This window comes from Gobius niger, assembly GCF_951799975.1.
Source record: "Gobius niger genome assembly, chromosome: 16".
NCBI lineage: Eukaryota > Metazoa > Chordata > Actinopteri > Gobiiformes > Gobiidae > Gobius > Gobius niger.
The window spans coordinates 4,817,311-4,842,080 of NC_136867.1; the positions used below are offsets into that span (position 1 = coordinate 4,817,311).

General features: G+C 41.6%; 1 protein-coding gene across 1 annotated transcript; it reads left to right on the top strand.

Moving 5' to 3' along the window:
• Positions 1-960: 960 nt before the first annotated feature.
• On the top strand, positions 961-24,674 carry LOC306975605 (thrombospondin-type laminin G domain and EAR repeat-containing protein-like). The gene is made up of 13 exons (XM_079573204.1): positions 961-1,096; positions 5,198-5,421; positions 8,990-9,315; positions 11,794-11,884; positions 11,962-12,121; positions 12,214-12,339; positions 14,195-14,265; positions 14,427-14,588; positions 15,725-15,929; positions 18,165-18,394; positions 22,146-22,324; positions 22,397-22,498; positions 24,414-24,674. The coding sequence occupies exons 1-13, from the start codon at positions 1,012-1,014 to the stop codon at positions 24,565-24,567; spliced, it is 2,115 nt and encodes a 704-aa protein (XP_079429330.1). The 5' UTR covers positions 961-1,011; the 3' UTR covers positions 24,568-24,674.
• Positions 24,675-24,770: the final 96 nt, after the last annotated feature.

Consider the following 24,770-nt stretch of genomic DNA (forward strand, 5'->3'; position numbering starts at 1 on the left):
GAATAATTGTAAAAACCAACAAAAATATGACAAAAATGTGACGACGTGACGAAAAGTTTCCACCACTTTTGTAGGTCTTAGCTTTCAAATTAAGCGTTATATTGTTGCTCTCCAGTCGAGAAGCTTTGAGATTTGGGTAAAGCCCAGTTTAAAAAAACATGAATCTAAAAGGAATTCCGTGGAGTATGGTGTACCACAAGGTTCAATTTTGGGACCGCTATTATTTATTATTTATATGAATGATTTTGCTTCTGTTTCTACGACCACCTTTCCCGTTCTTTTTGCTGATGATACCAAATCAAAAAAAATAATAATAAAAAGCCGAACTGGGGAAAATGCACTCGTTATTGTTAAGGCGGGGGGTCAGAGGTTAAAATATGTATTTGTGGAAATGCACAATTACGCTAATTTGGGCCAGGCTGGTCAGAGTCCAGGGCTGTTTTTCAGTCCCAGTCCGCCCCTGTCTAAATACAGCCTATTTCTCTGTGAATGGTGTGTGCTAATACTGACTAAAAAGGGGCTAATCTACATAAAATAGTTTAAGGCAGCAATAATCTACTGTAATGTGTCCAAACTAATTCAAAGTAGGAACCTATAGCCTTTGTGGAACTACTTCAGCCATGATGTCAGTTACTTTTTCTATGCTTTCAAAGTTCCCAGCGTGCTTTGTGTTCGGCAGACCTGCAGACTCCGTGGCTTTGGAGCTGCGCCCTCGAGCTTGGAGCGATGTCACGGAGGCGTTCGCAGAGCCTGGCGCGTGAGTGACAGATCGCTAAGTGATTTGCATGGTTTAAAAGGAGCTGCAGGTGTAGAGCTGTCCGCACAAGAGCCCATCTCCTCCCTCCTCTCTCCACATCCTCCACTTTCCTACCCCGACCTCCCCAATGCTCACGAGCGCGCTCCGATGCGAGGGCAACGTTTCCAAATTGGCCTTGGGTTTAGATAATGCTTTCGGACTGGAGTGACCGGACTGTGACGCACGGATGAGACGGAGACGGAGGCCACTGAACCATGTTGCGGCTCACGTTTTTGCGGCTCTTTCTGGTGGGGTTTCCGCTCGCAGACGGCAGTGCAGCCTCGTGGAGACGGTGTGATGGTAAGTCCCGGCTTGTTCTACTTTTTCAGATCGTGGTCCGTTCCTCTGCGGTGTCAAGCAGGGGCGGTTCTAGTTTTGCGCGGGGCCATGCGCAAAATCCTGTTCGGGGGCCCCCATTTGCAGAAAAGTAGATTTTGAAGTGTGTTTGTAAAGGGCTGAACTACAAAGTTTGCTGGTTTTACTACACTAAAATTCAAACAGAAAATACTAACATAAACATTCAAAGTAACTAAAAAAATAGTGACGTTTGATTATTTTTATGGCATGCATTCGACAACATTTATTTATTTAGTTGCAGTTTTGGCTCAAATTTTCCATTCCTTTTGTTTGATAATATATATTTCAATATTTAGCAGATCTTTAGATGTTTGATCATGTGTTTTATAGGGTTATATAGGGTTAGAGGGAATAGGGTTTGTCTTATGGCACGTCATTTGGAAGATATATTCATGTTTTCCGGGTAAAAAATAGCTCCATGGGTCACTGCGCGGGCCCCCAGTGTGACCGCCCCACCAGCAACGGGTCAATATGGCATTAAACTCTCTACTTATTTGTAATTAATTAGTAATTAGTAAAGTAATTATTATGGGGATGGTGGGACTACAGCACGTGCAGGGGGAATTCATTTCTGTTATTCATCTTCAACAATTAAGCTAACATAGGACTCATTAAAAGTGAGATATGTAGCCTTTTTTTGTTTGAATGTGTTGATTATTATCACTCGAAAAATTTGAATATTTTGAAAATAGCCATAATCATCAACATTCTAACAAAGACTTGAAATGTAATGAGTCTGCATCATATATAAGTTTCACATTTTGAGTTGAATTGCATAAATAAATGAACGATATTCTAAATTTCTGAGTTTCACCTGTATATAATGACTATAGGGACTAGGGTGGACATTCGGACCCAACCATTGGTTTATAAGCAGAACATCAAAAGTAGATAGATAGATAGATAGATAGATAGATAGATAGATAGATAGATAGATAGATAGATAGATAGATAGATAGATAGATAGATAGATAGATAGATAGATAGAGGATGCTGTATTACCTGTAGCCTCGCTGTTGATCTGGGGTCCTGCACACTTGCTTAGCCTTGCCTATCGCTGCAAACGGCACTTGTCTCCCTTCATCTGATATGGAGCTAATGATTATCGGGGCATGCTGAATGGTTTCAGGTAGACCTGGGAAAGCCCTGCAGCTCACATTCTTTTCAATCATTCCAACTGTCTGAGTGCGCTCTGTGGAATGACATTTATAAAAACCCATCCTGGTGAGCACTGAAGGCAGAGGCGGATCTAGCGTTAAGGGGAGACACTACAGACAAAACTACATTTTTTCAGTTTTCAGGTTTTGGGCCAAATTGGTCTCTGAACATACAAGCTTTCACCCGGAAACAGAAAATATGCCTAATCTTCACAATAACATGTTTAAATATTGCGCTGATTCAATGTTCCCCCATAGACTTATATGGGACAATGCAATTTAAAGGGCCTTTTTCTCAAAACACATTTTTCTGCCATTGTGGCGACACTATGTCCACGTCAGTTGGACCTAAAGACTTCAAATTTTCCAGCCTTGGACTGAACAATATTTGGAAGATTTTTTCAGAGGGATTTTTTATTATTTAATCCCTAAGCCCCATTTATTGAGTCTTGAATGTCAAAAAATAAAGCGAAAATTATTTTTTTTACAAATTTTTCCACTAAAAAACAGCTTATTTTAAAACTAAACAAGAAATCCAAAATCCCCTCTGAGAAAGTCTTGGCAACTCATCTATCAATAAAATGAAACCATAAATTTGAATGTAGCTCTATCCATTATTCAGATTTCGTCGCCGAAAAGATGGGAACTCTGGGACATGTTTAGGCATAAAACACCTTGTTCTTATATGAAAAGATAAAATGACAAAAAACTTGCAATTTATTTTTTTTCTCACATTTATGCCAGTGATCTACAGCAAAAGTGTCAAATTGATATCTGTAAATTTAATTTTTTCCCCCTATTCACCTGCAGTGTCTCACCGCGCCCCAATGTGGAGAAATGATTTTTTATGTTTTAACTCCTTTATAATAATAATAATAATAATGCCTTACACTTGTAATGCGCTTTACAAGCCTGTATTAACAAGTTTCTCAAAGCGCTACATTGTCGTCATTATTCATTCACTCCATACTCGGTGGTGATAAGCTACTGTTGTAGCCACAGCTGCCCTGGGGTAAACTGACGGAAGCGAGGCAACCAGTCTGCGCCATCGGCCCCTCCGACCACCACCAACCACTCACTCACTCACTACATTCACCCCAGGCTTCCTGGTGTTACCAAACGGTCTCCCATCCAAGTACCGACCAGGCCCTTCCCTGCTTAGCTTCCAAGATCTGACGGGATTGGGCAGAGCAAAGGCGGTATGGCCAACAAATTGCCCAATTGATTTAAAAAAAGCAACATCTAGCAATGACTGTCGGTTAAACACTGGCTTAAAGCAGTATAATGTACCAAATAATTGTACATGTATGTGTGGCCATACCTTTGTTACGCCCGTCAGACCTTGGAAGCAAAGCAGGAAGGGCCTGGTCGGTACTTGGATGGCTGCCCGTTTGGTAACACCAAGAAGCCTGGTGAATGTAGTGAGTGGTTGGTTAGTTGCCTCCCTTCCATCAGTCTACCCCAGGGCAGCTGTGGCTACAATAGTCGCTTACCACCAGTAAGTACGGAGTGAATGAACAATGCAATGCAAAGCGTCTTTGAGTGTCCAGAAAAGCGCTATATAAAACCGATGCATTATTATTACTGTTATTATTATTACATTTCCTTTCAGTATATTTTTTCAAAGTACTTGCTTTGAAGATGAGCTTTTGGGGCCCCCCTTAGTGTCTCTGAGCCCCCCCCCCCCCCCACTCTAGGAACCACTGGTCTAAGGTATAATGCAAAAAGACATTACTCTGTACAAGTGATAGTGAGAGGAAAAAAAAATCAACGGATCCCCTGGCAGAATTTTGCTCAAGGCTTTCATATGTCAACATGCGGCCCTGGCTGGATCTGGTTTACACGTCAGATCAAATAGGAGTGGATGTTGTAAGTCAATTTTTGCGTTTATTTTTTTTTTTTTTTTTTGAGGGGGGTTATTATTATTTTAAAAGTAGTGTGAGTAAGGAGTAACCTATTGTACAAAAATATGGTTCATAGAAGTGAAATAAAATGTACCCGTTTCTTTTTCATATTGTGTTCAACTGAAATTCACTCTTGCAGCACAAATGCAGGATCACATCTCTCAACTTTAGTTCTTGGTTATGCAGAAAGTTGGCCTATAGTCGGGCTTATTATGTTCTCTAATATTTCAAAATGAAAATCTCTATCCTGTTTCTATGGATGCACTGTAATCCTTGCCATTGTAAAGGGTTTTTATTTTTACGGCCTGTCATGGCACGTTAAAATGTCTTTGGTGCTGCTTGTCCTTCTGAAAGTCTGCTCCACTCCCTCCAGGCCTGTTCTCGCACCGCAGGGCACTTATGATGCGGAGGGATCAATTCATTGATTATTTTACAGCAGCTCCTCCCAGCCATTAGTCGTGCTTCATCATCCAAAAATGTCAGCTATTTCAGTGAGCCCTTTCACGGCACTATTACGTCTTATTATGTTCTATTACACACACGCCACAGACGAGCTTTATAGGGCAGTCTAGTCCTGGTGCAGCCCATATTGTAAACCTTTAACCGTGCTATTATGTGGTTCCCTTGCGCAAAATACCTGAAGCGTATTCCGTCTTCTCAAGAGCTCAAAACGCTTCCCCTTCACCTGCTGATGTCATGAGATTGTGCTTCTCCAACTCGGCAGCTTCACCACACTCGTACTCATCAGCCTTACCTCCTCCATGAGTCATTTACTGTTAAAAGCAATGTAGTCAAGTACATTTCCCTGAAAAACCTTTTAAGAAACTGTTCTCCTAAGAGCAGTTTTATAAATCAGCACTTCTTACTTCTGCTTGAGTAGTATTTGAAGCATAAATGCTCTTACTTTAGCACCACTTTGGGAAAGCTCGGTCTCCTCAGTGTTAATAGTCAGTCCATTTGTTGTCTTGGCTCTCTCTCTCCAGGCGTTGTCCCTCTGGATCTGCTGTCCTTTGTCCTGGAGCGGGACACCTCCAGGCTGGTTCCAGGGGTGCACTTGGACCAGGCTGAAGGCGTGAGAGGACTGCGCTTCTCCAGCCCTCATCTCTCCATGTCCTTCCCCTCCTCGGACCTGCTGCCCGACTGTCACCTCTTCCCCCAACAGTTCTCCGTGGTGGTCACACTGTCCGTCACTCGCACTGACCCACAGGTAAAATACCAATCTACAGGGCGACTTTTTTTTTTTGCTTTGTTTTGATTTTTCTATGAACGTAAGCATGAAGTATTAACCCCTTAACTCCCTCCTGAACCGAGCACATTTTCTCCAGTTTGGCTTTACCCCCAGTCCAAAAGCTTATGGAAAAAAGCTGTGAAAATGGCAACAAAACTGAGATGAAAACAATGATGGAAATGTGACAAAAAAGTGAGAAAAAAGTGACGAAAAATTGATGAAAAAGTGGCAAAAATGTCACAAGAAATTGACAAAAAAATTGACGAACAAATGACAAAAATGTGACAAAATGTGACAAAAAAATGTGACAAAAAATTGATATAAAATGGATGAAAAAATGACAAAAATGTGACAAAAAATGACAAAAAAATTACCAAAAAGTTACAAAAATTAGTTGAATACCCACAGGTAAAATGCAAATCTACAGGCTGGCTTTTTTTGCTTTGTTTTGATTTTTCCATGAACGTAAGCATGAAGTATTAACCCCTTAACTCCCTCCTGAACCGAGCACATTTTCTCCAGTTTGGCTTTACCCCCAGTCCAAAAAGCTTTTGGAAAAAAGCTGTGAAAAATTGATGAAAAAGTGGCAAAAATGTCACAAGAAATTGACAAGAAATTGACAAGAAATTGACAAGAAATTGACAAAAATTTACAAAAAATTGACGAACAAATGACAAAAATGTGACAAAATGTGACAAAAAAACGTGACAAAAATTTGATAAAAATATGACAAAAAAATGACAACATTTTGATAAAAAATGGATGAAAAAATGACAAAAATGTGACAAAAAATGACCAAAAAAATGACCAAAAAATTACAAAAATGAGTTGAATACCCAACAAAAAAATGATGGGAAAAAAATCTGATGACGTGAGGAAAAAGATCCTCTCGGTTCCGGCGGGAGTTAAGAGGTTTAAAGGTATAGGCCTCCGTTTTTACACACTGAGATATGTTCTTACCTGAGCTTAGACGAGTTGATGTGTACCTGTCTGGTCTTTACGCGTGCGCTCAGTCACACAAAAACACCGAACATGTTGTTAGCGATTAGCCTCTCCTCATGGACCCAAACAGGGGTGAAGTTAGAAGCGACCGAGCTCTTCCACATTTCCCACTATATTGTAAGGCGTAATAACACCATAGGAGCGCTTCGACTTTACTGCACGGACGTCAAAGTGCTCCTAAGGTATTATTGCTGTTTAATTATTTGATTTTGTGTAACTATTCTTACACCGTGTAACTACTCACATAACCGTATTTAAATAGGGGAAATGTGGAAGAGCTGGGTCACTTCTAACTTCACCCCTGTTTGGGTCCATGAGGAGAGGAGGAGAGGCGGAATGCTAACAACATCTTTGGTGTTTGTGTGACTCAGCGCACGCGTAAAGACCAGAGAGGTACGCATCAACTCGTCTAAGCTAAGGTATAGAACACATCTCAGTATGGAAAAACGGTGGCCTGTTCCTTTAACCGCTGACCTCCTGCCTTAACCGAATGCATTGTTTCCAGTTTGGCATTGACCAAATCTAAAAGCTTGTTGAGAAAAAGCATCAAAATAGGGCCAAAAACATCAAGGGTGAAAACAAAAAAAATGAACCAAAATGAACCGATGAAAGTGTGACACAAAAAAATGACGAAAAAGCCACAAAACAGTGACAAAAACTCAACAAAGAAGCAACAAAAGTGCGACGAGAATGCAACAGAAAAGTGACAAAAATGAAATGGAAGAAGAATGTGAAAAAAGTGACGACAACATAGCAACAAAGTGAAGAAAAGGATCCATTTAGATCCGTTTTGTAGGCCTGAGCTTTCAAATGAGGCGTCACTCTATCCAAAATGTACTGGGTTATGGCAGGGGTAAGAGATTAGGAAACAACAAAATTCATATTTTCTAATCCCATTATTGTCATTCATGTACGCTCAAGGCCTGCGTAGCTCTCTGCCGTTTTTACTTTGTAAATAGCATTGCAATGCACAGCCCTGTTCTGTTAAAGCAATAGGCCACCGTTTTTACATACTGAGATATGTTCTTACCTTAGCTTTGACGAGTTCTTTAGGACCTGTCTGATCTTCACCCGTGCCTTCAGTCACGTAAACACAGCGCAGACGGCGTTAGCATTTAGCCTCTCCCTCTCTCCTCTATAGCTCCAAAACAGGTCAAGATAGAAGCTACCAAGCTCTTCCACGTTTTCCCTATTTAAATATGGTTACGTGAAGTGTTCCACTACAAAGTATAATTACACAAAATTAAACAATGTGGATTTTCTAAGCGGATAAAAGGGGGGACTATATTGTAAGGCGTAATAACACCAGGAGTAGTTTGAAATCCGCGCAGTAATCTTCACTTTACTGTGCGGATGCCAAATTACTCCTTGACCTGTTTTGGAGCTATAGAGGAGAGAGGGAGAGGCTAAATGCTAACGCCGTCTGCGCTGTGTTTACGTGACTGAAGGCACGGGTGAAGATCAGACAGGTCCTAAAGAACTCGTCAAAGCTAAGGTCAGAATATATCTCAGTATGTAAAACGGTGGACTATTCCTTTAAGTCTGTACCAACCACTGAAATCACCTTAATTTTCCTAAAACTGCAGTAGTTTTAAGTTGGACTGTTGTGAATGCCAATCGGTTTCACAAACGAATTTGGCGGAAATGTTGGAATGCAATTAGATCTAATTGCATCTAAAGCAATGCAATTAGATTCACTGTTACACTGCTAGATTGTTGATATATTGTTCAAATATTGCAATTTAAAGACCTTTTCAGTCCTTTATGTTTCTCTGAAGTGCCTTTTAAAGGGGGGTATTATGCAAAATCGACCTTTTCAAGCTTTACATCGTGTTATTATGTCACTCCCTCATTAAAAACATGGCTGAAGTGTTGCCTTGGCACATTCACGTATTTTTGAGTAATCTGTAAAAACTCTGATGGCGGCCATTTTAGGGATAGGTTTGCCTGAGTCCTCCTAGGAACGCCCCCACCTCCTGGAGACGCCTCCGAGCTTTCGTCACCAGCCGAGTAACCAACCACTGCTCCTCAGCAGAACCCCCTCCCCACTGATGCCACAGACAGCGTGTGGAGGGGGCGTGTCGGAAAGGGTCAGAGGTTCTTAAAGAGACAGAGGCCTATTTCAAGACATTCACTACAGCCATTTTGAGAGAGCAATTTTACACAAGGCAGTTATTCTAATTTACTGCATTTACAGACCAACAGAAGGTTTGGTCATCATTGTAGTGTGATATAGACTGGTGCTATGTGATTGAAAAAAGCATAATACCCCCTCTTTAACACTAACCGTCTTCATCGTATGGACCTTCATCACACCTGAACAGTATCAAGAGCGCGATCACATACTTGTTTGTTGTTGTCATGAGAGCCTAAATGGAGTAGGCTGAAGTAAGATCTTTGTACCCATACTCCCAATACTTCTAATAACAGCCTGGCATGCTCACACCCTTTAGTTTCACATTTTAGTCAAAGAATAAATATCATTCAGTGTTTGAAGTAATAAATGACGGATCACAGGTAAGAAATCTGTGCCTTTCCTTTGCAGAGAAACGACTACATCTTCTCTCTGATGGACACGAACAGTTCAGCGAAAGCCAGAATCAAGAAAAACAAGCTCAATCATTTGGAGAAGAGCAGCGCCGAAGATGCCAAGGAGAGACAAGTGACCACAGGCGACCGCGGACACCTCCTCCTGGGACTCCGGCACACCAAAAACCGCCTGCATTTCCTGTACAAAGACCCCCACGGGGAGGTCAAGCGGCTGGCCTTCCGGACGCCGGGCCTGGCCGACGGCCGGTGGCACACGCTCGTACTCGCCGTCAGCGGCGGCTCCGTGCGGCTCACGTCGGACTGCAAACCTCCGGTGGAAATGTAAGCTGTTTGTTGCTCTTCTTCGTCCTTCCTGTTTTGAAAAACCCCTTGAGGTGAAGCATATCTTTCGACGCAGCACAATGGCCCTGCTCCAAAATTGACTTTAGCCCACGGCCATAACACAGTGTCCTGACAGAGTTTGATGGATAGTTTTTTTTTTTTTAGCGGAAACTCCCTCTGGCAGGCTAAAAAAGAAGGTGCACCAGCAACTTAAAACGGCCTCTACACCGACAGAGCTGTGCATATAGATACATAATTATAATATTGTTTCAAAATGGTGCCCTTTTTGAATAAGAACCATCCTGAACAAGTGCTTTCCAACAACAGTACAGGAAAGGACTTTATTTGTATAGTGCCCCGTGATAGACATTTTTGGCTATAATTAGTGTTATCCCGTAAATCTCTCGTATTATAACAAAATAGTTATAATAAAAGATTCTCTGCCCCTCCAAAAATGAACTCTGCCACTCGTGAGAAATGGCACCTGCAGTGGCCCGGGTGGCAGTTGTCACGAGGTTACATAGTGTACCTGTAAACCGCCATATTTGACCCCATCTCGGAGCTTGGCACTGGCGATGGGACGGCTCGCAGAGGGTGCCAGACAATATCCCTTATTTTCAACTCCAAAACTTGGAGTGTGTGTGTGGTAGACTGAAAGAAGCATGAGGCTGCCAATCTGCGCCATCAGTCCCTCCGACCACCACCAGCCACTCACTCTCACATACACACACACACCCTAACGTACATGTCTTTAGGGAAACCGCAGCTCCCGGAGGAAACTTGCACAAACTCGGGGAGAACAAACAAACTCCGCACAGAAAGGCCCCGTCCAGGTGGGAATTGAACCCGGGACCCTCTTGCTGTGCGCCATCATGCTGTAAAGTCAAGTGCATTGTGAATCTGGTCTATCATATGTCAAGTTCGCTTTAAAAGTTCCATAATGCACCTTTAATTTTTTTTTTGTGATCAATTTTTTATTGATTTTCCATTAAAGTGTAGGGGTGACATCCACATATTCAGCATGTATATCGCAGTGTTAATTTCATCGACTAAAATATTTAGTCTTAATTTTAGTCAAAGTGATATTTTTGTGACTAAAATAGGACTAAAACTAAATTAAAAGTTTTTCATGAGACTAAAACTATGACTAAAATGTCCAGATATTTTAGTCGACTAAAATAAGACTAAATAAAAATGAGAAGTAGAGACTAAAATCATCCAGGCTTCTATTGACCGTCTGAAAGAGCCTCATATCATGTAAATTCTCTGCCAAAGGATCAGCTCTGAGCTTTGTTCATGTGGAGCAGCTCCATGAAGCAGAGGAACAAGATTAAACATGATTATAATGAATATTATCAATGCAAAGTCAACTAAATTAGTCTTAAATTTAGTCGACTAAATTGACATGCAATTTTAGTCGACTAAAACTAGACTAAAATTTAAAAGATTTTTTCAACTAAATCTCAACAAAAATTACATTGCATTTTAGTCAAAAGACTAAGACTAAAACTAAATTAAAATATGTTGTCAAAATTAACACTGGTATATCGTACAGCGAGAGATGCACACGAAAAAAATTATATACATATAGCACATATAGGCATGCTACCCCACCCCAACCATTGGGACCCAACTCCTGCCCCCCATCCCCCACCACCCCTGGAACCTGACCCCATGGTATTTTCTATAGACAAAATTCAGAGTTCACATTCGATGGTTATTTGTACTGTCCGTTTCATACCCTTAATTGAAAGAACCAAGATTAAACAGACACATAGATGCGGAGATACAATAGTAAAATTACAGCGGTGAAATCAAGGATGTAGACGTTCAATTTATAGCAGTAAATACTTTGTCCCAGAAAATTATATTTTTTGACCTTGCATTATGCATTTGTGAGGCCCATTGTTCCAGTTTTGCCAAATCTAAGAAATCACTAAGCCATTTTTGCATGGTGACCAAGTGTGGCGTCTTCCATCTACAAGCAAGTATTCGTTTGGCTGCTGTGAGACCAGCTAACCACACACGCACCTTTAATCTGAGTGAAACAATTGAAAAGTTTGAAAACCAATTTGGATTTACAATAGTGACCTGGCCAAAAGGCAAGGCGAGATAAGTTTATGTGTAGAGCTTGTTTTGTACATAAATTCAAAGTTCGTGTGAGAAAATAATTTGATGAAACTTTATGAAATACAATGCAGAGACCTGAGCACTGGACTAATACGGTCCTCTTTCACAACAAGACAAAACAAAAACATGAGAAATCGATACTCAGATTGCTAACAGATATAACAGACTATAGCGCATTCACGTGGGAAGTACGTGGGGTGGAGTAACGCTTTTTCCTCCAACCAGACTCAAACTACAATACAAAGTTACCTACAATGGCCAGAGATTTACTGAAGTGGGCCGTTGTCATTAGTCGACGACACATTGTTTGCAGTTATCACTTCTAATCTGACCTCTGATCCCTGACAGAGTTCCGTCCAAGCCGTTCCCCTCGGCGCTCAACATCCACGGCTCCAGGTTCCACATCGCGAGCCGGGGAAGGTGGAAAGGCCTTTTTTCAGTGAGACAATAGCTATGAATTATTAAGCCGCGTTGCATTAGTGGAATAATAAATGCCTCTTTGTTGGTTTTTTTTAGGGAATGCTGAGACAGTTGGTTCTAGTTCCCGGATCAGACGCCTCCGGCCACATTTGCCCCTCCTCGGAGCCCCACCTGTCGGCCCTCTCGGTGCCCCCCAAACTGTTAGACCTGCCTCTCATCGTGGGACGAGAGGCTGAGGACACGAGGGCGGCACATGGTAAACTGCACATGGGTTTTATACGTATCTGCTTTTTATCTGAAACACTGCTGTCTAAATAAATGTATTTCCCCTGTACACGGTTCTTTCAGAGACGCGTATCTCCGTGGGGCTGGATCGACCGTGTTCCCAACAGTCCCAGGGCGAGCTGTGGTTCAGCCCACTGAAGAAAGGCCTGTACTTGTGTGATGGCTCTCAGTGGATCACCATGCTACAGGGTTTGGAACTATTTATCTTGAAGTAATGCCTTGTAAAAATCATTGTCTTCCCTTTTTTAAATGGGACACATGATTAAAGGTTTGAGCCCTTGTCAAAAATGCTGCACTATTTTACTCAAAGGATCTGTATCACTCAAAGTAAACTATAGGCATTTATATGTTATATTGTGCCTCTAACACTATGGAGTACTATTTTTTATGAGAAATATAAGTATTTTGCAAACCTGAGAGACACGATGCATCGATTATCATCAGTTAACTCCGCCCCCTCTCTCCGAGCTTATTCGCCCATGCAAAATTAGCAGTAAAAAAAAGATAAATATTGCAGCAATAAGTGTAGTTACTTCATGATGCAGTTACAAAGAGTTGACATCTGCATCACAGCTTCGTAAATTGACTCACCGCTCTGTCCTGGCCGCTCCATCAGGTCTTTACATTATGGGACTCACATTGGTTATAAAAGTTAATCCACTTTAATTCTGGCGAAGGTTTACCAAGCATCCATCAGAGACAGTCACAGAAAAAACACTATTTTGGTGATAGTCGCCGAATCCCGGAAAGGAATTCCCATTTCTGGGCGAGTGGCCTCTTCTTTAGGAAGGTTGAATAAAGTCCTGCACCTCTCTGCCAAACACGCTTTTCTTTAGGTAAGAAAGAAGAACAGGTGTCCAAAGGAGGTTAGAAAGAGCTCCTTCTTCACAACTTTCAGTGCATCTGTTCAGACGCTCAAGGGGTGTGTTGTTTTGTCCACAGGGGCAGCGCGGATGCCTCGGGCACTTATTTTTATTTTTTTTTACTTTATTTCTTTACTCTTACAACAGAAATAATGAAAAGGCTGTTTTATAAATTAAAATCAGACCATAAGGCATTACATTACAGACGTCGGGCTCTTCCTGTTTGACACTATGACGTAAAAAACGTCAGAGTGTCACAACTCAGTGGTTTTCCAGCAGAGGACGGAGCAGCTGCTCAGAGAGCAGGATTCAGGAGGATTGCTGAGAACTACGTGAATGAAGCCAAAAAACACTCTGGGGTGTTTTTGATAAAGAAATACCATAACAACATGGTTAAAAGCTCCAAAAAGTCAATTTTGCATGATATAGGACCTTTAATTCATGCAGGACGTAGTTGGTTAATCATGTTTAGTTAGTTATTTCTTCTTCTACAGATTTGAATTTCCTAGATTTTGTTTGCTTAACTAATACAACCCAGAATTGCCCTCGGTATATAGGAAAAAATAATAATCTTAGATAAGAAATTGAATTTTGAGAATTTTGAGTAGATTTGGATGATTGCTCATGGATAGGACTGGGTACCGTTACGCAATACCAGTATGGTATCGAAATACAAGTTTAGGCACTACTGGTATCAAAAAAATAAATGTATCGAAGGCAGGTACGTAAAAAAAATATATATATATCTTTACAGTTTTGAAGCAGAGACAGCATTAAAGTATAATAATAATAAATTGACATGCTTATGGTTCTACATGACAAATATTTTAGTATAGGTATTGAAAAAAGTATTGTTCAGGTATTGGTTTTGTAAACCAAGTATCATTAAAGTACCGGTATCAAAGACATGCATCGGTATTGATGGAACAAGCAGGTTTTTTGTGTCTCATATCAAGCGTTGTTTTTCTTTTTTTTAAAGTGTACACCTTCATTTCTCTTATTCTAAGTGATATACTGCTTGTTCCATTGCCAAGCTTACAGTCCAAAAATGGTGGGTTGTATCTTGTTTTTATCTTCGTTCATTCCCCATGCTTAAAAAAAAAAATCAATACCCAGGTGCCCCAAAAGCCGGTTTATAAGCAAGCAGCAATTATGCATTAATCAAAACCTCTCTCTTCCAGATCACCAAAGACTCGACTACATCTTGGAACAGCAGGTCCTCACCACGAGCTCGGAGACCAACGACATCGAGGTATTATTAGCTTAATAGACATTGTGAACTCTAGTCGGCCTCTTGTTGTGCATCTCGTGTCACGCAACATAATGCAAGAAAATAACAGGGCAGGGGTCAGTGACGTCTGCCTATAACACCGCTCCAAACAGCACGTCATGCCATTGTGCTGGGTCCCGCAGGTGTTTCAGGTTGCGGGTGTGGGCGTCATGGCTGCCCTGGCTCAGCGCTCCCCCGCCTCTGGCTCCGCTCTGTATCTGTGGACACGCTCGGGCTTCCAGCTCTACCAGAATATCAGCACGCACGGAGCCCTGGCCTGGAGACACTTCCGAATAGGCAAGAGGGTAAGTAAGTAAGAGGATAGGGGGACAGGACGTGAGGATGGGGATGGAAACAAAGCAGGACAAGGCGACTGGGGCGAAGTACTCTCTGCTTTCAAATGATTTTGAAAGGGCAACCCAAGTAACCACTCAAGTAAGAGTAAGAAAGTTGTTGGCGAGGGAGCTGAGTGTAAAAGTCTGATTCACGTCGTATTGTCGATGTCAAAAACGACAGACAAAAATACAAGTCAGTGAGGACTTAGAACGCCTCAAAGCATCGCACTCACCAGAGCCGGTGCCGGCCCTTCTGGGGCCCTAAGCAAAAATCCACACGGGGGCCCTACAGTTCGCATCCCATGGTTACTTCCCGAAGAGCGAACCATTTACGGTCAACAACAGTTCCACTGTGCAGTAGTGCTGGGCAGCAGGAGAAAATAATGACCTCAATTCAGGCCCCGCCCCTCTGTGTGAGAACCACTAATCCACTGTGAGACTGGGATTTAGGACGACTGTAGTCTATTTCCCAATTTTTTAAAAGGTAAATTGTCACAACTGAAACCTGCACCTGACGGTTATTTCTGTCTGACCACTGAGAATTAGCCTGTGAGTCGCCCAGTTCGTTTTAGACTGTGCACATTCAGAGAACCAGAGTTACTGTAAGTAACTGCGCGCATGAGAACCGTGCGGATTCAACTCATCTTTGAGACAAATACTGTATGCCCGTAACAACGAGTTGATTAATCAGCGAAACAACACCGTAGATTGACTGGGATGTGGGGCCCTTGTGGCTGCGGGGGCCCTAAGCAACTTGCATAGTTTTCCTATAGGAAAAACCGGCCCTGGCACTCACAAAGAAAATCTGTGCCAGAGTAAACTCCTAAGTCGTCTGTCTTCATTTATATGTAGAAAACTTGTCCATTAAACATTACTCATGAGCCTTACCAGTCAGTTTGTGGTGTAGCTGTGATGAACTGCAGCCACACACACAAAACAGAACTGCAAAGAGGAGCAGTTACGGTGCACTGCCGGGACATGTTGTTGTCAGAGAATGGACAGATTGTGGCAGAGTGGTTTACACTTAACTTTAGCTGCTGTCAGACCACATCGTAGAGAATGAGTCTACAGTGAACCAATGATTTCCTATGTCAACCTCCCTTCAGTCGTACCTGGTGGTCTCAAACTTCGGAGGTGGTGCCGACACATCGGGAGCTGAGGTGGAGCCGGACTTCTCTGTGATTTACAAGTGGAGCAGGAAGAGGAGGAGATTTGTGCATCTGCAGACGCTGCACACTCACTGTGCACGTGACTGGGAGGCCTTCTCCATCAACCAGCACACTTACCTCGCCGTGGCCAATCACAGAACAGGTCAGCAACATGCCGGGGGTTGCGTTTCATGATATGGACCAGCCCCTAGGTAGTCGGGGGTTTAGCTTACCGGGATGGTTGCTTGCCTTAAAACCGGATGACTCGATGGCATCTGCTCTATGACAGTTTCTCTGTTCACATGTAGCTTCCACGCGTTTAATCTCCACAGTCAGCAGACCGTGTTATTCAAACATTCAAACATCTTATTTATCTTATTAAATAGGCGTGGTTAGTGCTAGCCGGGCCAGCCACTCCTGCTTTATGTCTCTGTTCAGAAGCAGGACCGTCTGGAACTCTGCTAACAGCCAATCATATCTCAAAAAGTGTTTTAGCGTTCCAATCACGGACCATGTTGTAAGTACAGGAAGACAGAATTAGCCAGTAGTAAAACATCTCCTTAAATGTAACGCTTCTTAAAAAGAATGTGCCAGCCTAAGCTTTTCCATGTGATCAACTTAGAGGGTTTGGCGGGGCCACAAATGTTCTTCAATTTCCTCTCTTTTATTACTAAGAAGAAGATATGAATATGTTTGTGAATCACACCCATCGGACCACACCTGGTCCCAGACTACAAGTCTTTGTAAACAACAGGAAAAGTGTGTAGTCTGGCTGGCCAGGCTATGTTATAGCACTCCCGACCCCTCCCCTCATTAGTAGGCCTCTCACGTGTGTGTTTATCCTGTATGACATTTGACTACGAGAGTGAGAAGAAGCATCAAGATCAGCGGTTAACCTTTTATACCTGGCGAGCTACTTTTACGCTATAAAAACGGAGAGCTATTTATATTTTAAAGGGGGGGTTTTATGCAAAATCAACTTTTTCAAGCTTTACATCATGTTATTATATCATTCCCTCATTAAAAACATGCCTGAAGTGTTGCCTTGGCACATTCACGTATTTTGGAGTAATCTGTAAAAACTCTGATGGCGGCCATTTTAGGGATAGGTTTGCCTGAGTCCTCCTAGGAACGCCCCCACCTCCTGGAGACGCCCCCGAGCTTTCGTCACCAGCCGAGTAACCAACCACTGCTCCTCAGCAGAACCCCCTCCCCACTGATGCCACAGACAGCGTGTGGAGGGGGCGTGTCTGAAAGGCTCAGAGGTTCTTAAAGAGACAGAGGCCTATTTCAAGACATTCACTACAGCCATTTTGAGAGAGACATTTTATACAAGGCAGTTATTCTAATTTACTGCATTTGCAGACCAACAGAAGGTTTCATCATCATTGTAGTGTGATAAAGACTGGTGCTCTGTGATTGAAAAAAACATAATACCCCCTCTTTAAGAAGTTAGCCCTGGAGAAATAGCAGCCAAGATATTTCAAAGAAAATGTATTGAATATACTTTACTCTATTGACCCAAATGCTTTCAGATTGTGTTCAGCCGGTTCAGAACAAAACGAAAAAGCATCAAATAAGTGAGTCATCAAGTGCAAGTGGAAATGTAGAAAGTGTTTTTGGTGAGCTACCGAGAAAGGGTTGGAGAGCTACTGGTTGTAAATCCCTGTTCTGTTCTAGACACAAAACGTCTGCAATTTAATCCACCCAGTCCTGTCGACGATATCAAAGTCCCTGCTGTGATTTGGAATGCATGTTTATCTATTAATTCTGTACGTTTGATGGAGTAATGCCTGTGGTAAGCATTAACCTGTTCCCTGCCACCTTAGACTTGGGGTTAAGTTTAGAGATATCCAAATCTCAAAGTGTATTGACTTGAGACCTTAGAGCCTTTTTTTTTTTAATGCCAGTGTGATAGGCCATTGTGATATCCAACTAGATTCTAAAACTATGTGTAAGATCTGTGTGAGTGAAACACAACTTCCATCACATTTGCCAACCCTAACCCTCATCATAACAACCCTAACCCTCATCATAACAACCCTAACCCTCATCATAACAACCCTAACCCTCATCATAACAACCCTAACCCTCATCATAACAACCCTAACCCTCATCATAACAACCCTAACCCTAGACCCCTGATTAGCGGGAATGGCAAGTACAGGTTAATCATAGTTTTCATCATGGGTTAGAGTTATTATTATATTAAAAAAAGTTGAAACGAACTTTTCCATTGCTGGAGGGCCAATGGGGTCTCGCTCAAAACGATTTGTTTCTTTCAAATGTTTTGATTCATGAAGCTCCTTTGTGGTGTTTTTATTTACGTTTTCCCTCACAGCTGCCTTTTGAATTGCATTTGTACTTTCCATTAGAACCTGCTTTGTCTGCCCTTTAGGAAACAACCACACCATAGACAGCCTGATCTACAAGTGGAACAGGTTAGCGAAGGCCTTTGAGGTTCACCAGCGGCTGCCCACATCAGGAGCCTACGACTGGGAGTTCTTTACTGTGGGGCCCTACCACTTTCTGGTGGTTGCCAATGCCTTTGATGGGGTGACAACGTCTGTGGACTCTGTCATTTATGTGTGGGTCAATGACGGCTTCCAGGTGTTCCAGACTATTAAGGTGTGTGCCGTCATAAAAGTCTATTTGATCTCACAGCCGGAGGGGACTTATATGTCATAGTAGCTTTTGACAACAGGATTATTTTTCGCTGACCAAAACAAAAGAAAAAACAAGTATAAAGCAGCTGTTGAACAACGACTCTATATAATTTGGTTTACTAATAAAAGCTGAGCAATAATGGAACAGAAGGGACACATTTACCATCCATGCAAGATCCGCATGCAACAATATGAATGTGATTTCTTCTTCTTCTTCTTCTACTTCTTCTTCTTCTTCTTCTTCTTCTTCAATCAAATAACTCCAAATCGTACATATTTAAAGGAATAGTTCACCGTTTTTCCATGCTGAGATATGTTTTTACCTGAGCTTAGACGAGTTGATGCGTACCTGTCTGGTCTTTGCGCATGCCCGTGGAAGAGCGGGGTTGCTTCTAACTTCACCCCGTTTGGAGCTACAGGAATATACTGGGAGAGGCCGATGCTAAAAACATCTTTGGTCGTTTTGCATGACTGACGGCACACAGTTCTTCCATACCGAGATATGTTCTTACCTAAGGTGAGACGAGTTGATACGTACCTGTCCGGTCTTTGTCTGTGCCCGTGGAAGAGCGTGGTAGCTGCCAACTTCACCCCGTTTGGAGCTATAGGAATACATTGGGAGAGGCCAAATGCTAACAACATCTTGCTTCGTTTTGCGCGACTGAGGGCACGCGCAAAGACCAGACAGGTACGCATCAACTCGTCTAAGCTCAGGTAAGAACATATCTCAGTATGGAAAACTGGTGAACTATTCCTTTAACTTCCCATAAGCAGATCTGGACCTTTGTTCATTTGCGAAACGGTTCCTAGAGCCGTGTAAAATAGAATAAGTAATAATCTATTTTACCCCACTGCATTATTTTGTATTCATAGACATTTGTGGGGGAAAAAAAACTGCTGTGCGCTATGTATGTTGTATTCTAAGCCATTTCCGGTTATCGCTAACCTTGAAGTAACTTTTAATTAGCCTACCGCTGTTTGCAGGCTAGTTGTTGTTAGCATCAAAGTAGTGTACCGCTTCACTTTCCCCTTTGAAAGACAAAAACGTGCTGATAAACTCAACCTCACCAAGATTCCAGATAATATCACTGCACTAGGAAAGTTAGGAATAAGTATGGACCACACAACTACTTGAAGTTCCTGTAGCCTACATAATTTCTCCTGTTTGCAAACGGAATAAACGTAGATTGTTCATTTAAAATTGTTAATTGTGGCGAAGCTTATTCCTAACTTTCTTATTGCCTTCCAAACTTCTCAATTCTTTGCAGGAAAGAGCCTATAAACATGTTTGCATTCAGGAAGCAGAGTGATTTGTCCATGTTCACAATATTAGCCTCCACCAGGCTAATTGTTTTTAGCACTGATGCTACTTCCAAGTTTATGATCTCGGAGCGACGCGGTGCTCTCTTTTTTTTAGTAGTAAAAAAGTTCATTATGGGCCTAATTTGTCCCAATTAACTGCATTTAAAGGGGCTAGATGCAAGTTGGCCATTTTTATACTCACTACTGCCACCTCAGGTCGTAAGTGTAACTGCACCTTCTATATTAAGCTCGTGCATGGCGGCAATTCGGGCCCAAATTAACACCTTTTTGAGTGAGTGGTGAATAAGTCATTCTACACATTAGGACATTGTTGAAACATGTAGGGGGAGAAAATACTTAATTTTAACATTTTTTAATTCCGTATAGTCCCTTTAAGCATAATTTATTAGGGGTTTAGGTATATTTTAGATGCAGATGTGTAATCATTTCAAACACTTTAAAGACAATCGCAGATTGATTTATTATGTCCTGCCCCAAGACATTAGAGAATGATCTTTTAAAATGAATTTATGTCGGCTTAACCGCGTGAATAAACATGTTTCACAGTAAACTGTTTTTGCCGTTGTGCGGTGTTCGGCACTAAGCAAGGAAATAGGAAACTGAAAAAGTCCTGCTAAAGTAAAGTGTGATTAATTCTGATTCATATTTTTAAACCTTATGTAATGAATTAACGGGGGGGAAAAAGTCCCGGCCCTATAGAGCGTTCAAAACAGTCAAAACCAACACTAATAGAGTGATATCAAAGCCTTACAGATTTGGACTTTTCTTTAACAAGCTCGTATTTAATTTCCGCTGATTATTAGAGAGGAATGAAAATGTCTGTTGCCTGTACGCTGAAGGAAGAGACACGCACCTGAGACGAGATTAAAGCTCCATAAAAGACAAATGGGCATTTAATAGACAAGATCAAAATAGTATTCAAATTGCTGGAGATGCAGCAGTGCTTTGACATGACGGATAATGATCACGCTGGCCACACATAAAGCACGAGTGGTGACACATTGATAGCTGCACAGAAACCATAAGAGGATGTGTAATTTAGGGGGAACTCCGACGAGAGGAGATGAAACCTACAAGTGTAGCCAGAGGCGGCTGGTAATTTATCGCCTGAAATTATTAAAGGAAAACAAAGTTAGTCTGGCTTTGTTTACACTTCCAGCTCATTTAGGTGTTTGGGCTCAGTGATTGATATAGGGCTGTATGATTTTGGAAAGTCTTATCTAGTTGCATTTTTTCTGACAAGCGCTGCAATTAGATGTGTGATTTATCTGTTAACCCCTTAACTCCCCACCTGAACCGAGCACGTTTTCTCCAGTTTGGCTTTACCCCAGTCCAAAAGCTTCTGGGACAAAAAGCTGTGAAGATAGCGACAAAACTGAGACGAAAACAATGATGGAAATGTGACGAAAAAGTGAGAAAACATTGACAAAAAAGTGACGAAAAATTGATGAAAAAGTGGCAAAAAATGTCACAAGAAATTGACAGAAAAAATGACAAAAATTTGATAAAAAATTGACGAAATAATGAAAAAGTGACAAAAATGACCCAAAAAAAGGACAAAAATGTGACAAAAAATGACAAAATGTGACAAAAATGTGAGAAAAAATTACAAAAATGTGAGAAAAAATTGACAAAAAAATGAAAAAAAAAGTGACAAAAAATGACCCCCAAAAATGACAAAAATGACCCAAAAAATGACAAAAATGTGACAAAAATGTGAGAAAAAATTACAAAAATGTGAGAAAAAATTGACAAAAAATGAAATAAAAAAGTGACAAAAAATGACCCCAAAAATGACAAAAATGTGACAAAAATGTGATAAAAAATTGAAAAAAACAAACAAAAAAGGGACAAAAAATGACCCAAAAAATGTGACAAAAAATGACCCAAAAAAATGACCCAAAAAAATGACAAAAATGTGACAAAAATGTGATAAAAAATTGAAAACAAAAAACAAAAAAGGGACAAAAAATGACCCAAAAAATGTGACAAAAAATGACGAAAATGTGACAAAAATGTGAGAAAAAAAGACAAAAAAAAAGACAAAAAAAAAGACAAAAAAAAGACAAAAAATATGATTTAAAAAATGACAAAAAATAACAAAAAAGTTACAAAAATGAGTTGAATACCCAACAAAAAAATGATGGAAAAAAAATCTGACGACATGAGGAAAAACCCTTACCCGAGCGCATTCTCTCCAGTTCAGCTCTACCCAAATCTAAAAGCTTTTCGACTGGAGCTTACAGCCTATAGACCAGTGTGACGCCTTATTTGAAAGCTAAGGCCGACAAAACGGGTCTAAGATCTTTCATCACGTTGCCGCCACGTCGTCGTCGTATTCTTTATTGCCACTTGTTAACCACAGAATTCCCTTTCATCCCCTTTCCCAGACATACTGCGCTACCGACTGGGAAATGTTCCAAATCGGCGGGAGAGTCTTCCTCGTCGTCGCCAACGGGCACAGGCTGGCTGGCAGCGGACACGGGCGCTACGCCATCAACTCCACTATTTACGAACTGGACATGCACGCGCGCATGTTCGTCCGATTCCAGGACATCACCACCTACAGGTAAAGCAGAAAAAAAGAGATAGTGCGGGAACCTACACCTGTCGTCAGCTCGTAACTCCCGTCTGTCTGCAGCGCCGTGGACTGGGAGTTCTTCAGCCTCGGGGAGGAACATTTTTTGGTCGTGGCCAATTCCTTCAGCGGGGAATCCTACTCTCTCAACAGCATTCTCTACAGGTACATGTCGTGTCAGCTCGCTGTGTTCGCTCATGGGAGGCGCCCTCTGACTTAGTGCTCGCCATTGTGTGACGTGCAATTAATCCCTGTAACGTAGATTTATGATGTGTTTGGAAGCAAGGATTACAATAGAGCAAAGACAAGCCGTGTTGCATGGATTAAGTGAAGTGTTTTGATAATAATAAGAACGATTGCTTGGATTTACTGTAGCTACATCACATGAAAATATATTTAGTTAAAGGAATAGGCCACCGTTTTAACATACTGAGATATGTTCTTACCTTAGCTTTGACGAGTTCTTTAGGACCTGTCTAGTCTTCACCCGTGCCTTCAGTCACGTAAACACAGACGGCGTTAGCATTTAGCCTCTCCTGCTCTCCACTATAGCTCCAAAACAGGTCAAGATAGAAGCTAATTAAAGTAATCTTCACTTTACTGCGCAGTAATCTTCACTTTACTGTGCGGATGCCAAACTACTCCTGGTATTACTACGCCTTACATTATAGTTCCCCCTTTTATCCGCTTAGAAAATCCACATTGTTTAATTTTGTGTAATTATACTTTGTAGTGGAACACTTCACGTAACCATATTTAAATAGGGAAAACGTGGAAGAGCTTGGTAGCTTCTATCTTGACCTGTTTTGGAGCTATAGAGGAGAGAGGGAGAGGCTAAATGCTAACGCCGTCGCGCTGTGTTTACGGGTGAAGAACTCAGACAGGTCCTAAAGAACTCGTCAAAGCTAAGGTAAGAACATATCTCAGTATGTAAAAACGGTGGCCTATTCCTTTAAGGCAGTACTGAGTAACTTGTTTACCTTAAAGCCACACCGCGTAGAATTTTACCCAAAAGATAACATTGAAATACATACTTTTATTTGATGACAGATATTTTCAGCATTGAAAAATACCTCAAACAAACATGTGATTTTGCTGTAAGCGGCTCAGCTCTCCTAAGAGAAGACATAACTTTACCGGGAGTGGGTACGTCTCCAGCTCGTTTCCATGGAGATGTCGACTAAAGTCAGTAGAATTTTTCAGAATGTAGGTTAGGTTCCCATCCAAATCCATTCTTTGATTTTTCACTGGAGCTGGTCATTAGGAGCATGTTTTGTACTGACGCGAACAGTATAGTCCAAAATGTTACGCAGTGCACCTTTAATAAGTCCTTGCCGTAGTCCCGATGGTGATACAAGTGTTGATGGGATGATTGGGGGGGGTCTTTCATCTCCCCCTGGTGTCTCTGGCCAGAAAAGCACAATTGCAACTTCACTGCCACCGGGTCGGAGCCACCAATACACACTAATGGAGTCACGAAGAAGAAGATAACATGCTAACGGGCAAAGCTAACTGAGGACGAGCGCCACTTAAACAGTATTTACAGCCAAGTTTGAGTGAAAAAAAATGATCTCCATTGTGTAATTGGATGCACAATATCCCTCTGTCCCTTTGTCTTTTCCGTCAGCATAGTATTTACTCTCACGGACAATTAATGAGTGAAAAATTGCAACATGCTACGACACCTGCAGTGGCGCTTATGGCCTCTAGGGGCATGAGTTACTTAGTACTGCTTTAAAACATTTCGAGGTAAATATCTTCTGCTATGTCGAAAACCAGTTTTGTTTGTTGCTCATGCATGTTGAAAGAATCCCATTTCCAAGGTTGTCTCCTGCAAAACTGCGCATTTCTGCACTTAAATCACCTTCACTACCATTCAGAGGCTGACATGACTCGAGTAAACTGGCCAAATGCTGGTATTATTATTATTACTGACTTTACTCTGAGCCCTAGAATGATGTTCCATATTAAAAGAAAAGACACACATGAAAACAAAACCTGTATAGGCCCTGAAGCCAGTGAGTTAAGAGATTAACGTATTGTTATCCACAGCTTGACCCCCTCCCTTTTCTTTCTTTAGGTGGCAGGGTTATGAAGGCTTTGTTCCTGTCCACTTCCTCCCGACGATTGGATGCAGTGACTGGGAGTTTTTCACCTGGAAAGGGGAATCCTATCTGATGTACTCAAGTGCCAAAGCACCTCTTTCCAAAGTGTTTAAGCTCAAGACTTATTAAGTGACGTCCTCCTGGGTGTGCTACTGCTGTACCATGTTTGAGACTTTGTGTGCAATATTTCTGTGTTTGTGGTTGTGGTTTGTATGTTGTAAAGGTCCGTCCGAAGATCAAATGTTGCCATGTAACTATTACGCAATCGGCACAACGCTGAACTGGCAAGTGTTGTGTGTTGTGTTCTGTTGCACAAAACATGTTCATATTAA

Excerpts from the sequence above, each read along its gene's own strand:
- LOC306975605 (XM_079573204.1), top strand. The coding sequence starts at position 1,012 with ATGTTGCGGCTCACGTTTTTGCGGCTCTTTCTGGTGGGGTTTCCGCTC. Across the intron at positions 11,885-11,961 it reads GGTGGAAAGGCCTTTTTTCA|GGAATGCTGAGACAGTTGGT; the intron begins GTGAGACAATAG and ends GGTTTTTTTTAG. Across the intron at positions 12,122-12,213 it reads GGACACGAGGGCGGCACATG|AGACGCGTATCTCCGTGGGG; the intron begins GTAAACTGCACA and ends CGGTTCTTTCAG.